The following is a 15,960-nucleotide window of genomic DNA, read 5'->3' as shown; positions in this document are numbered from 1 at the left end:
GAGCTATACAACCTGTATTCCAGTTCTGGCCTGCCACTTTGGTAAAATATTTAATTATTTAATCTCTCTGCATGACATTCTTCTGGGTTATAAAATGGAGTATAATAACAATACCTATCTCATGGGAGAGAATGGAAATTAAATAAATATGTGCAAAGTGCTTAGAATAATGTTTAGAACATAGTAGCTGCTCAATATATATTAGCTCTTCTCCATCCCAGCAGAAACCTAAGAAAAAATGCAAGTTTCTTTACCGCAACATGACCTTCCCCACAGCTGAGATAGTTATGGACATCTTTCAGGGCTGCTAGGGCACATTGCCTGAAAAAGATGAAGAAAGAAACAGAAACAACCATTATACCCAAAATGGGCTCCTCTCTATTTTTCTGCATTATATTTTGCACTATCTCTCAGATGTCCTACATTAAATTATTCATCTGTTGAATATCTACAAAGGGTCTCCTATATTCTAGGTACAAGCACAGAGAGATCACACCGTTGAAAATGGCTCTGTGTAGACATCTTAGGTGCAGGTATAAAGTAACATACCCAGGAAAAGTTGACTAATGACAGAGCCAAAATATTAAGGGCTCCAAACCTTAAACTAATAGCGCTCAAGCTGAATTGGTTCTTGAACCCAAGAAGAGCCTGAATATATGGTCTGTGAAGGAGAAGGCATTCCTGGCATATGTAACAGGGCAAGCACAGGTAATAATGTGGAAATGTATTTATGCTTTTGATAAAAATCTATTTAGTGATTACTCTTTACTGAGTTCTATTAAGAGGATATGGATCAATAAATGAGACCCAGGCTCTGTTCTGGAAGTGCTCAGAGTCTTGTAGAGGAGAGACAACTTGAGGTTGAATGGATGAGACTGGAGTGGGCCAAGCTACTGAGACTTTTATTTTAAATTCTAGGCTAAGTTTCCACTCTCTCTTGTCAGAAGTGGGAAACTGTTAAAAGTTCTTAAGCAGGGGATGGATATGACCAGAAATAAGCTTCAGTTAAGATATTAGAAGGGCTGTCCTAACCACCCTTTGAGACTCTAGGTGGACTCTTTGCTAACCCAAGTTGCTCTGCCTTACTCCACCATCATTTGAACAAAGGCCTCCCTCAGTCAGGGGGCAGCACAGGTCTTTAAAATATTAGGTACTCACTTCCTGATAAGTAGGGCTTCCATGTTGTCTGGGAGAAAGAATTCGTAGTTCTTGTAGCTCACTGCCTCTCGTCGATACTGGCCTAAATTAAACACTGAAAGCAGGAGCCCTGGTGAAGAGGTTGGGAAGATCCCAGTGGCAAAATAATGTCCTTTCTGGGAGGTAGCTCAGAGGTAAAAGAAGGTATAGTTTGTAGCTATATAATATGTTTACAAAGCTTCAAATTATGGCTACCAGCTCATTTACTCCTTACAACAACCCTGAAAAGTAGGAATCATCATTCCCATTTATAAATGAGGAAATCAAGGGAGTAACTCTCATAGTTAATAAGTGGAGAGCTGGGATTCAAACCAAGGACTGTTTGGTTCCAAAGCTGGTGATCTTTCCACTATTCCATTTTATCATAAACTCCAAACATTTTAATGCCCATAGTATTACTATATATTATTACTGTGCTCTGTACATTACTGCACTGGAAAGATAAAGAAATTGGGACCCAGGGAGTAAAATCAGTCATCAAGGGTAAAACATTGAATCAGCTTGGGACATAACTAGACTGGGTCTCCTGAAACCCAGTCCAAAGTTATTACATTTTCTGTATCAAGACAGAGAGTCTAGATTTATTGCCTTCTTTAGGCCACACTTTCTCGTTTGTAATGGTGAAAAATCAGAGAGGAGGGAAGGGAAGGGGGAAAGAGGGGACAATAGGCAAAGAGGTAATGTAATATTTTCTTCATTTATCCAATAAAGAGTTTCTCATGCCTCCTTTCTGAATCAGGACATGAGTCCTGGGGTGTCAGAGATGAACTAGATCTGCATGATGGGGCCCCAAGGAGCTCACAATCTAGCATGTAGGAAAGAGAGTAAACAGTAAACCAGTAAACAGAGAGCTCTCACCCAGTTTGTTAAGTGCTCTGACAGAGCCATGCAAAAGAGCAAGGAGAAAGGAAAGACTAACTAAGCTTGGGGTGATCTCAGATGGTTTCTTGGATAAAGCAGCATTTGTACCAGTCTTTATAGGAAGGCAGGACTTTTACTGGCAGGCATAGGGTGTGGGAGAGGGGAACAAAGACATTCCAGGTAGAGGAAGAGTTTGAGCAAAGGTATAGCATTGGCAGGAGGCAGAACATGAGTCATCCACTGTGACTGAGGCCTGTGAGGCTGTCAGGGGCTGAGTGTGAAGGGCCTTGAATGATAGGCTAAGAAGCTTGGATTTAAACCTGCAGGCCAAGGGAACCCTTGGTGGCTATAAATATGGTCAGCTTTGCCTTTGAAACATGACTCTGAGGGCCTCTGTGCAGGTGGAGCAGGTGGGAAGCAGGTGCATTAGAGCAGAGACCCATCTGCCACCGTCCCATGTGCCCCTATGCTCAGCAGAGGCTCCTCAGAGCCTGCAGTCCTACAGGAACTCCTCCTTCTTCCCTTCTCTTCTGCCAATGTTCTACTCCTCCCACGGGACACACCCAGCTCCAATACACCCTATCTGGAAGCTTTCACTGCCTTCCAGTAGATGATTTCCTCTGTGAGGCCCCTCAGTACCCTGCTCTGGGATTCTTCAGTAACATGTTGTATTCTTATGCATCCCAGCCAGGTGGAGAAATCTTCAAGGACAGGTTGTGAATCTCATCCAGTTTTGCATCTCCAGTGCATAGTATGGGTTTTGGCACATGGAAAACCACTGGGCAACTCTTCACCAGTGAATTAGAGAAAGAGAAAGTACATGAAGAGAAAGAAGAAATGGAGAAGGGGGAGGAGAATACTTGCAGAGAGGGAGGGAAGGGGGCAGAGAGATAGGGTGTTGTTATGGTCAAGGGAAATAAGAGGAAGAGCGTGGAGGAGAGCACAGGGCCAATGTGGGTTCTTTCTTCTTCCCATCAGTAGCACCAAGTATCAGACCTGCCACAGTGAGTGTCAGGCTTTGGAATCAACCAGAAGTGGGTTCATATTCTGGTTCCATCACTTAGTGACTATGTGCCTTTAGACAAGACACATCACCTCTTGGGCATTAATTTCATCAACTGTGGAATGGTGATAATACTAGTTCTTCCTACATGGGTGTTTTAGAACTTAAGAATAGAGTCTGTCATACAGAGTGAAGTAAGTCAGAAAGAGAAAAACAAATATCGTTTGCAAACACATATATATGGAATCTAAAAAACAAACAAAAAAAGGTTCTGAAGAACCTAGGGGCAGGACAGGAATAAAGAGGCAGACGTAGAGAATGGACTTGAGGACACGGGAAGGGGTAAGGGTAAGCTGGGATGAAGTGAGAGAGTGGCATGGACATATATACAGTACCAAATATACAATAGATAGCTAGTGGGAAGCAGCTGAATAGCAAGATCAGCTCGGTGGTTTGTAACCACCTAGAGGGGTGGGATAGGGAGGATGGGAAGGAGACGCAAGAGGGAGGGGATATGGGGATATATGTATACGTATAGCTGATTCACTTTGTTATACAGCAGAAACTAACACAACATTGTAAAGCAATTATACTCCAATAAACTTAAAAAAATAGATGTGAGTTCTTTGAGGGCAGGGATCCAACATCCAACAAGGGCCTTGGCTCAACTGTGTGCTCAACAAATAATTACTGACTGAGTGAGCAAGTGAATGCCCAAGAAGTGTTTTCCACACTGGGGAGCAGTGCTCCATTCCACAAGAGGGAGAGGCGAAGCACTTGTGTCCCAGTGTACCAGTAAAGGAGGAACACAGTCCCAGTAAAAATTTTTAGCTAAGTTGATATACGTTAAAAGCATCAATAGTCATTGGGGGATAAATAAAACTTTTGGTAGACTTTCTTAAATTTACTGATTTTATTCTGAATTACATATGATGTAGGGGGCACCCTAACTTTTAGCGTTTAGAGACTCTAAATGTCTTAATTTGGTCCTACTTAAGCAATAGAAATTAATATGATCTAGTCCCCTACCCCAGAGCAGCTCCTGGGGAGAGAGATCCAGACACACAACACATTACAACAACACACTATGTGACTAAGGTTGGCATAGAGGGGTCTGTAGGAAGCATTGGTTTGGGAGCCCAGAGAAACACAGTCTTCCTAGGGGGAACAGATGAATCAAATAGGAATGGGGATACAGGGTGGGGGATAGAGAAATCAAATGGAGCATAGAAAAGAATGATTTTTGAATAAGAGGTAGTAAGCAGAAAAGAGTTCACATTGGGGAGAAAGGAAAGCTGGAAGTAGGGAGTGAGGGGGGAGGCTGACAGGCAGGGAAGGCGACCCCTGTGGAGGCGGAAAGAGGCAGGATCACTTCCGGCTGGGGAGGGGGAACAGACAGGATCAGACCTAAGGAGTTGCTTGGAGAGAGCAGATGCCTTCTGGACAGGAGAGGTGAGCTAAAGTTCCCTGCTTTACTGAAGTCCTTGTGGGGGACTCCAGGCTGGGGCTTTGAAGTGCTTGACTCCTCACACCCCTAAAATTTAAAGAAAACCTTAAGGTTGTGAAGAAATGGTAATGCTAATAAGAATCGTATTTTGGGTGTAGAAGTAATAATAAAGGTGATAAAAGTAGTATGTTACTCATAGGGTTTTTTTTGAGGTCTTACAAAAGTAGAGGTCCTTGAAAACAGATATTTAATCTTTCTAATTTTCTTATGCTTGGCACCTATCACGGGATTGGGCACAGAATATGTACTTAAGAAACTGTAAAAATTGATGAGGTTAGTGGTGGTGGTGGTGGTGGTGGTGGTGGTGGTGGTGGTGGTGATGGTGGTGGTGGTGGTGGTGGTGGTGGTGGTGGTGGTGGTGATGGTGGTGGTGGTGGTGGTGGTGGTGGTGGTGGTGGTGGTGATGGTGGTGGTGGTGGTGGTGGTGGTGGTGGTGGTGGTGGTGGTGGTGGTGGTGGTGGTATAGTAGTTGTTGTTGTTGTTGTTGTAGTAGAGCAGCAGCAGCAGCAGTAATAGTATTAGTCCTAATACTGGTAATAATAGTTTGAGACATTCCTTTACTCGTGGTTTTGCCCTTCTGAGGTCAGCTACCTTACTGTATTTTCCATCATTGGCCTATAGAGGGCTGTAGAACAAAGGGTTTCAGGGACATACCTTTAGTTGGTGTTCCTATCCAGTTGAGATATCGTGTGAGCTTCGTGGAGATGTAGGTCTTTCCTCGAGCTGGTAAACCCACCATGATCACCATCGTGGGGGAATTTGTAAACTGGGGTATGGATGCTGGAAGACAAACAGAGCCTCAAAGCTTATCCCCAGGTTCACATGATATTCTGGTATCAACTCAGAGATGTAGAATTGGAATGAGCATCTCGCCCACCATTATAACAAGGAAAACAGAAACTGGAAAATTGCAAATCGTCCTCTCTTGAATTCATGAGGAATCTGAGATTGCAGTGCAAAAAGCTAACCCATAATCTGTAGACACAGGCATCTACAGGGAGCAACAGGGCCCAGGTACTTACTTATCTTTTGCAGATACTACTGAATAATATGTAAAGTCATAAGAAGATAACAGCTAAAATTTGTTAATGAATTGCTAAAAGTTGGTTGTGTGTTAGTGTGAGAATGTGAAACCCCTGGGGGCTGCAGACATAGGTGGTTTTGAATCCTCTTGCAGACTTTCCCCCTAGGAACTCCACCAGGTGCTGGCAGGGAAGAATGAGAAGAATCCGGAGAAAGATATCCTGTAGTTCTAGTTTGGGGAGGGAAACAGAACAGCATCCATTGCTGAAATTGTGCCCAAAGCATTCTGTCTTTATACACTGCGGAACAAAGGCCTTAACCTTCACAGGGAACAGCAATAAAACTGTAGTCTGAGCGCACTGGTGGAAATTCACTACAGCTAGCCGAGAGGAATACGCAACACCACTAAAACTCTGCCCAGACCAATCTACTCTATCTCCCCTAAGGAAAACAAGCCTTGCTCTGCAGAAGGATGGCAATAGGAATTGAGGGCACAGGTGGAACTCACCACAGGTGAAGGAGAAAATTTGAAAAACTGCTCTAACCCAGGAGGGATAGGAATATGTGCTAGGCTCACAGTTATATTTAGAGGAGGGGCAGGAACATTTGGGAAAGTCACACCTCCATGACTCAGGATAAGCCTGCCTAAGACTGAGACTTAATCAAAATAACATAGTATGTCCCTAGTCCCCTATTCTCCACTACAGGCCTAAAATAAATCAAGTAAAATAATAGCAGACTTTATTTTTAAAGAATGCAAGAAGTAAGTTGCCTCCAGAGAGCAGCACAAAGGGAAGAATCAAGGAAAGAAAAAAACATAGTCTGAAGAGACAAAAAAATCATCAGGACAAGACTCAGTTATGACACATGTTGGAATTTCCGACAGGCAATTTAAAATAGCTGTGATTAATATGTTAAATACTTTTCTATATTGGAAAAGTTAGACAACATGCAAGATCAGATAAGATAGCAGCAAGGGATAAAATTTATAAGAAAGAATCATATGTAAATACAAGAGAAAAAACACATTAACAGATCTGAAGAATGCCTTCAGTGTGCTTATTAGTGAACTAGACACAGCTGAGGAATAAGTGAAATTGAAGCTAGAACAATAGAAATTACACAAACTGAAATGCAGAGAAAAAATAAAGGGTAAAAAAATAAAACAGAACAAAATATCCAAGAGCTTTGGGACACTATCAAGTTAGAATACTAGAAGGAGAGGAGAGAGAGAATGGAGAAAAAATATTTGAAGAAATAATTGCTGAAAATTTTCAAAATTAGCAATTGATATAAACCTCAGATCCAAATATCTTAGAGAACACAAAGCAGGGTAAACAAAATTTTTAAAAGAGCCACACTACACCCAGACATATCAAATTCAAACTGCAGAAAATCAGGCAAAATAAAATATTGAAGGCAGTCAGGGGAAAAGGGTAGAGGGAACACCTTACTTACAGAGGAACAAGAAGACTTTGTATCAGAGTCACATAAGCCAAAAATAGTGGAATGAAACCTTTAAAATACTGAAAGTAAAAACCCTGCCAATCCAATTCTAAATTCAGCAAAAATGTCCTTCAAAAATAAAGGCAAAATAGAGACTTTTCTTCAAACAAAAACGGAAAATTCATCACCAGCAGATGTGTCTTATAAGAAATATTAAAGGACATTATTTAGGCAGAAGGGATATGATATAGGTCAGAAATTGGATCTACATAATTAAAATAAGAGCATTGGAAAAGGAATACGTGAAGGCAAAATATATCTTTTTATTTTCCATATTCTTAATTGTTCTAAAAAATAACTGACTAATGTGGAGAAAAGGGAACCCTCATGCACTGTTGGTGGGATTGTAAACTGGTTCAGCCACTATGGAAACAGTGAGGGTTTCCTCAAAAACTTAAAACTAGAACTATCATATGATCCAGCAATTCCACTTTTTGGTATTTATCTGAAGAAAACAAAAAAACACTAATAACAAAAGATATATGTACCCCCCTGTTCATTGCAGCATTTTTTTACAATAGCCAAGATATGGAAGCAATCTAAGTGTCCATCAATGGACGAATGGATAAAGAAGATCTGTCATATATATATATATATATATATATATATATATATATATATATATATAATTTATATTATATGTATACACACACAGTGGAATATTATTCAGCCATAAAAAATGAAATCTTGACCTTTGCGACCACATGGATGGATCTACAAGGTATTATGTGAAGTGAAATAAGTCAGACAGAGAAAGACAAATACCATATGATCTCACTTATATGCAAAATCCAAAAAATAAAAAAAAACAAACAAAACAAAATGAAAACAGACCCATAGATGCAGAGAACAAATGGATGGTTGTCAGAGGGGAGGTGGGGGGTGAATAGGTAAAGAGGATTGAGAGGTACAAACCTCCAGTTATAAAATAAATAAGCCACAGGGATGTAATATGCAGCATAAGGAATATGGTCGATAATATTGTAATAATAATAACTTTGTATGGGGGCAGATGGTTACTAGACATCGTGGTGATCATTTCATAATATATGCAAATGTTAAGTCATTATGTAGTAAACCTGAAGCATAATATTGTATGTCAACTATATTTCCAATTAAAACAAACCAACTGTTTAAAGCAATAATAGTAACAATGTATTGGGTATTTATAGCAAATGTAAAAATGAAATGATTACAATAGTGACACAAGGGAAGGGAGTAAGATTGGGAATATTCTATTGTAAGGCACTTGGACTACATGCAAAACTATATAGTGTTATTTGAAGATAAACCCAATTATTTTAAACTGTACATTGTAAACCCTAGGGAACCACTAATTTTTTTAAAAAAGATATATAAATGATAAGTAAATAGAGGAGATAAAATGGGATCATAAAAATACTCAAATAAAATAAGAAAAGTCGAAAGAGAGAGAGAGAGAATAAAGAACAAATGCAATGAATAGAAAAACAGCAAGATGGTAGATTTTAATCCAACTGTACTAATAATCACTTTGAATGTGAATTTTCTAAACACACCAGTTAAAAGACAGAGATTGTCAGAGTGGACAAAAAAGCAAGAATCAACTAGAAGCCATCTACAAAACACATGCAGCTGGGTCCAGTTCTGGGACCTTCTTTTATCTCTCACTAACTAACTTGAATATAAAACCTTGATAGAATTCATGGACACCTATTTGAAAACTGAAAAGTAAATATAGGCAGATGGATTGGGAAAAAATCAGAGTTTGAAATACCACCTAAACGGTTATGAGTTCAACATTATTTTTTTCCCTCCAGCATCCTAAGCCTGAATTGGACATGATATGAAACCCAGAGGTGAGCATTGTTTAACAGTCAGAGTGCAATACAGGAGAAGCCTTGATGTTATGGCCTAAGGAGTGGAAAAGAGAACTCCTAAATGTGAGAATGTGAGAAATTCCTCAGGTTTTTATTTACTCTACTTCTGTTTTGGTCCCACAGTGGGAGTAGTGACAACAAATGTAGTTCAGAAGCTAGAGTGGTCCATAAAGGGAACTTCCAGTAATCAAAAATCTCAGGGATAAAGTCCTTTCTCTAGGTGGAGCCATGGCATCAAGGAGACAAAACTAAACTTCATACTAATTTTTCCTCTCTCTCCTGCAACTTGTTTCTGGAAGTGATACTACCAAGAAAGTGGGTGGTTTCTGAACAAAGGACAGAAAATGGGAGCCTAGAGAAATGGAAAGTACTGAAAAACCATGGGAGAGGGAACAGTTTAGAAAAGAAATTGCAGAAAGTGGTTTTGAACAGCTGGGCTCACGTTTGATCTGTGAGTACTTTGATGTGACCCTAATTAGCCTACCAAAGATTTGGAAAGTGAATCATCCCAAGTCCCACACTGACCGCTAGGTGGTGCACACACCGTACTGGTCTAAATAGTACTATGAAAGTTTCAAAAACTTAATTGATGTTGGAACCCCAATACACAGAAGGGTAAAACAAAAATATCAACCTCCATAGGATAAAAAAAATACTCTTGGTCTTAAATTATATTTACAATGTCCACAATACAAACTAAAATCAATCAAGATAGAAATAACTATGAAATCTCAACTCACATGAAAAAAGACCACCAACAGACATGAATGATCAATAACACAGACCATGGAATTGTCTAAAAGTATCTGTTATAAAAATTTTTGAATGAGAGACAAGATCAAGATGTCAGGGCAGTAGAATATGAATCTCACCTCCTCCCACAAATACCTCAAAAATACACCTTCATGTGGAATGATTCTCACAGAATATCTACTGAATGCTGGCAGACTCAGACCTCAGACTCCTGAAAGGGCAAGAAAATCTCCACGTAACAGGGTAGGACAAAAGAAAAAAGAAAAAAAAGAAAGAGGGCAAGAAATTGGGGCAGGACCTGCACACCTGGGAGGGAGCTGTGAAAGAGGAAAAGGTCCCACACCCTGAGAAGTCCCCTCACCGGCAGGGAGATCAGCCAGGACAGAGGGAGAGCTTCAGAGCCTTGGAGGAGAGTGCAGCAGCTAGTTTGCAGCAGACAGAACAGAGAGAAACCTGCACAGACGGTATCGGAGCTACCTTGTCACATTATCCCGGGGTGCAGAGACAACAGAGGGAACACTACCCAGTGGGAACACAAAGAGGTATGAGCCAGGCAGAATTGGATGGTTCAACTGCAGGGATTCATTGACCTGCATTCACTAGTGCCTTCAACTACTCTCTAGGATATTTTCCATGATACCTTTCCTTTTCATGAAATGGGCCAGAAAATGTATGCTGTGGAGAACCAAAAGAAGTGGTGAAGAGCAAGGGGTGTCACTGAACCTGGTAATGAGAACTCAGTGAACTGCTGGTCTGTTCCTGTCCCTCCAGAAAGCTGTACCTTAGAATTGTGTGAAACCACCTGTTCATACTTCAGGGTTCTTCCATAAAAGAAGATTGGTTATGGGGGTTGGAGACAAGATGGTGGAGTAGAAGAACTTGAGCTCACCACCTCTCACAGAAACACCAAAATCACAACTAACTGCTGAACAACCATTAACAAAAATGATAGGAATCTACCAAAAAAGATATTCTACATACAAAGACAAAGAAGAAGCCACAAAAAGATGGTAGGAGAAGCACATTCACAATGCAGTCAAATCCCATACCCACCAGATGGGTGACCCACAAATTGGAAAATAATTGTATTGCAGAGTTTCTCCCACAGGAGTGAGAGTTCTGAGCCCTGCATCAAGCTTACAAGTCTGGGGTTCTGGCATTGGGAGGAGGAGCCCCCAGAGCATTTGGCTGTGAAGGCCAGTGGGGTTTGATCACAAGAACTCCACAGGACTGGTGGAAACAGAAACTATACTCTTAGAGGGTGCACACAAGTTCTCATGTGCCCCAGAACCCAGGGAAAAGCAGTGACTTCAGAGGGGAGCCTGGTTCAGATGTACATTCTCGTCGTTGAAGGTCTCCTGGGGAGTCAGGGAGTGGCTGAGGCTCACTGTGGGAACAAGGACAGTGGAGAGAGAGACTCTGGGGAGTATTCATTGGCATGAGCTCTCCTAGAGCTGCCATTCTCGCAGAAAGACCTGGCTCTACCCAACATCCTATAGGCTACAGAGCTGGGAGGCCTCAGGCCAAACAACCAACAGGGCAGTAACACAGCTCCACCCATCAGCAGACAGGCTGCCTAAAGTCTTCCTGAGCCCACAGCCACCTCTAAATACACCACTTGCCACAGCCTTGCTCACCTGAGGGACAAGATCCAGCTCCAACCAACAGTGGTCAGGCACTAGTCCCTCCCACCAGGAAGCCTGCACAAGCCTCTAGACAAGCCTCACCCAGCAGGAGGCAGACACCAGAAGCAAAAGAAATGACAATCCTGCAGCTCACAGAACAGAGACCACAAACACAGAAAGTTAGACAAAATGAGACAGCAGAGGAATATGTTCCTGATGAAAGAACAAGATAAAACCCCAGAAGAACAACTAAGTGAAGTGGAGATAGGCAAAATACCCAAACAAGAATTCAGAGTAATAATAGTAAAGATAATGCAAGATGTTGGGAAAAGAATGGAGGCACAGACTGAGAAGTTGAAGAAATGTTTAACAGAGAGCTAGAAGATATAAAGAACAAACAGAGTTGAACAATACAATAACTGAAATAAAAAATACACTAGAAGGAATCAATAGCAGAATAAATGAGGCAGAAGAACAGATAAGTGAGCTGGAATACAGAATGGTGGAAATCATTGCTGTGGAACAGAATAAAGAAAAAAGCATGAAAAGAAATGAGGACAGTCACAGAAACCTCTGGGATAACATTAAATGCACAACATTCACATTATAAGAGTCCCAGAAGGAGAAGAGAGAGAGAAAGGACCTGGGAAAATATTGGAAGAGATAGTAGCTGAAAACTTCCTTAACACGGAAAAGGAAACAGTCACCCAAGTCCAGGAAGCACAGAGTCCCATACAGGATAAACCCAAGGAAGAACATACCGAGACACATATTAATCAAACTGACAAAAATTAAAGACAATGAGAAAATATTAAAAGCAACAAATAATATGCAAGGAAATCTCCATAAACTTATCAGCTGATTTTTCAGCAGAAATCATGCAGGCTAGAAAAGAGTGGCAGGATATATTTAAAGTGACAAAAGGGGAAAACCTACAAACCAAGTATATTCTACCCAGCAATGCTCTCATTCAGATTCATCAGAGAAATCAAAAGTGTAAAGCAAAAGCTAAGAGAATTCAACACCACCAAACCAGCTTTAACACAAATGCTAAATGAACTTCTCTAGGTGGAAAAGAAAAGGCTACAGCTAGAAACAAGAAAATTACAAATGGAAAAGCTCAACAGTAAAGACAAACATACAGTAAAGGTAGGAAATCATCTGCATACAAATGATATCAAAACCAGAAATCGTGAGGAGAGTATAAATGTAGGATATTGGAAATGCATTTGAAATTAAGAGACCAGCAACTTAAAACTATCTTGTATATAGTATATAGAGAGACTGCTATATCAAAATCTCATGATAACCACAAAACAAAAGCCTACAATAGATACATACACAAAAAAGAAAAAAGAATACAAACACAACACTAAAGATAATTATCAAACCAGAAGAGAAGGGAACAAAAGATGAAGGGAAGAAAAACACTAAAAAAACAAATCCAAAACAATTAACAAAACAGCAATAAGAATGTACATATTGATAATTACCTTGAATTTAAACAGATTAAATGCTCCAATCAAAAGACATAGACTGGCTGAATTGATACCAAAAAAACAGACCCCTATATATGCTGTCTACAAGAGACCCACTTCAGATCTGGGGACATACACAGACTGAAAGTGAGGGGACGGAAAAAGTTATTCCATGCACATGGAAAAAAAAGAAAGCTGGAGTAGCAATACTCATACCAGACAAAATAGACTTTAAAATAAAGACCGTTACAAGAGACAAAGAAGAACACTACATAATGATCAAGGGATCAATCCAAGAAGACGACATAACAATTGTAAATATATATGCACCCAAAATAGGAGTACCTCAATTTATAAGGCAAATACTATTAGCCATAAAAGGAGAAATTGAAAGTAACACAGTAATAGTGGGGGAATTTAACACCCCACTTTCATCAATGGACAGATCATCCAGACAGAAAATCAATAAGGAAACAGAGGTCTTAAATGACACATTAGACCAGATGGGCTTAATTGATATTTATAGAGCATTCCATCCACAAGCAGCAGAATACACATTCTTTTCAAGTGCACATGGGACATTCTCCAGGATTGATCACATGCTGGGCCACAAAGCAAACCTTGGTAAATTTAAGAAAATTGAAATCATATCAAGCAACTTTTCTGACACAACTCTGTGAGATTAGAAATTAACTACGATCTTTTTTTAAAAAGCTGTAAAACAAACAAACACATGGAGGTTAAACAATATGTTACTAAACAACCGATGAATCACTGAAGAAATTGAAGAGGGAATCAATAAATACCTAAAGACAAATCAAGAAGATCCAAAACCTATGGGACACAGCAAAAGCAGTTCTAAGAGGGAATTTTATGGCAATACAGTCTTCCCTCAGGAAGCATGAAAAATCTCAAATAAACAATGTAATCTTATACTTAAAGCAACTAGATAAAGAAGAACAAACAAAATCCATAGTCAGTAGGAGGAAAGAAATCATAAAGATCAGAGCAGAAATAAATGACATAGGGATAAAAAACAATAAAAAAGATCAATGAAACTAAAAGCTGCTTCTTTGAAAAGATAAACAAAAGGATAAACATTTAGCCAGAGTCAAGAAAAACAGGGAGAGGGCTCAAATCAATAAAATTAGAAATGAAAAAGGAGAAGGTACAACTGACACCACAGAAATAAAAAGGATCATAAGAGACTACTACTAGCAACTATATGCCAGTAAAATGGACAACCTGGAAGAAATGGACAAATTCTTAGAAAGGTACAATCTCCCAAGACTGAACCAGGAAGAAATAGAAAATATGAACAGAGCAATCACAAGTAATGAAATTGAAACTGTGATTTAAAAACTCCCAACAAACAAAAGCCCAGGACCAGATGGCCTCACAGGCGAATTCTATCAAACATTTAGAGAAGAATTAATGCCTATCCTTCTGAAAATATTCCAAAAAATTGCAGAAGAAAGAACACTCCCAAACTCATTCTATGAAGCCACCATCACTCTGATAATAAAACCAGACAAAAATACCACAGGAAAGAAAATTACAGGCCAATGTCACTGATGAACACTGACACAAAAATTCTCAACAAAATACTAGCAAACCAAATCCAACAACACATTAAAAGGATCATACACCATGATCAAGTGAGGTTTATCCAAGAGATGTAAGGATTTTTCAATATCTGCAACTCAATCAGTGTGATACATGACATCAGCAAATTGAAGAATAAAAACCATATGATCACCTCAATAGATGCAAAAAAAGCTTTTGACAAAATTCAACAACAATTTATGATAAAAATTCTCCAGAAATTGAGCATAGAGGGAACCTATCTCAACATAATAAAGGCCATATATGACAAACTTTCAGCTAACATCATATTCAACAGTGAAAAGCTGAAAGCATTTCCTTTAAGATCAGGAACAAGACAAGGATGTCCACTCTCACCACTTTTATTCAACATAATTTTGGAAGTCCTAGCCATGGCTATCAGAGAAGAAAAAGAAATAAAATGAATCCAAATTGGACAAGAAGTAAAACTGTCACTGTTTGCAGACATAATACTATACACAGAAAATCCTAAAGATGCTACCTGAAAACTACTAGAGCTCATTGATGAATTCATTAAAGTTGCAGGATATGAAATAAATATACAAAAATCTGTTGCATTTCTGTACACTAACAGCAAAAGATCAGAAAGAGAAATTGAGGAAAGAATCCCATTTACAATTGCATCAAAAATAATAAAATACATAGGAATAAACCTACCTAAAGAGGCAAAATACCTGTACTCTGAAAATATGGAGAGTAAAAGGAATTAGATTGACTAAAATAATTGCAAGATAAGAACAATTTTGGAGGAAACTTCCTACTTGATATTAAGATTTATTATAAAGGTATAGTGTAGTATGGGCAAAGGATAGACATAAAGATCAAAAGAATTAAATAGAGAAACCAGAAATAGATCCATTCAAATACAGTTAAGTTTTTTTGTCATGCAGAAGCTTTTTAGTTTGATGTAGTTCCACTTGCCTATTTTTGCTTTTGTTGATAGTGCTTTTTGTGTCATATCCAAGAAATCACTGCCTAGACTAATGTCATGAAGCTTTCTCCTTAAGTTTTCTTCTAAGAGTTGTACAGTTTCAGGTCTTATATTTAAATATTTAACGAATTTTGACTTGATTTTTGTGTATGTTGTAAGATAAGGGTCCAATTTCACTCTTTTCCATGTGGATATCCAGTTTCCCCACTACAATTTGTTTAAGAGACTATCCTTGAAATCAGGATCATCAAGAAATTATCTGCACTCCCATGTTCATTGAAGCATTATTCACAATAGCCAAGGTATAGAAATAAGCTAAATATCCATCAACTGATGAATGCATTAAGAAAATATGGTATATACATATAATTGAATATTATTCATCCTTAAAAAATAAGGAAATCCTGTCATATGTGACAACATGGATGAACCTGGAGTACATTATGTTAAGTGAAATAAGCCAGTTCCAGAAGTTCAAATACTGCATGATTACACTTATATGAGATATCTAAAATAGTCAAACTCAAAAGCAGAGGGTAGAATAGTTGTTGCCAGGAAATGAGGAGTTGCTATTCAATGGGTATAGAGTTT

The 15,960-nt window shown here is 39.1% G+C and overlaps 1 protein-coding gene across 4 annotated transcripts in view; it reads right to left on the bottom strand.

Moving 5' to 3' along the window:
- PFKFB1 (6-phosphofructo-2-kinase/fructose-2,6-biphosphatase 1) overlaps positions 1–15,960 on the bottom strand; it is a 73,931-nt gene that overhangs the window by 22,348 nt on the left and 35,623 nt on the right. For 3 of the 4 annotated variants that reach the window (XM_082610790.1, XM_082610789.1, XM_082610788.1), the window contains exons 2-4: positions 5,223–5,348; positions 1,159–1,267; positions 255–321 (exon numbers count right to left, since the gene is read on the bottom strand). In XM_082610790.1, the coding sequence (XP_082466916.1) occupies positions 255–321; positions 1,159–1,267; positions 5,223–5,316 (270 nt within the window). In that variant the 5' untranslated portion in view covers positions 5,317–5,348. The remainder of the gene's footprint in view (positions 1–254; positions 322–1,158; positions 1,268–5,222; positions 5,349–15,960) is intronic. The other variant, XM_082610787.1, reaches the window with a different exon arrangement.

Source organism: Mesoplodon mirus, assembly GCF_964341445.2.
Source record: "Mesoplodon mirus genome assembly, chromosome: X".
In the NCBI taxonomy this organism is placed as follows: domain Eukaryota; kingdom Metazoa; phylum Chordata; class Mammalia; order Artiodactyla; family Ziphiidae; genus Mesoplodon; species Mesoplodon mirus.
Note: the sequence above shows the minus strand (reverse complement) of the source record. Positions and strands in the feature narration are given on the sequence as shown.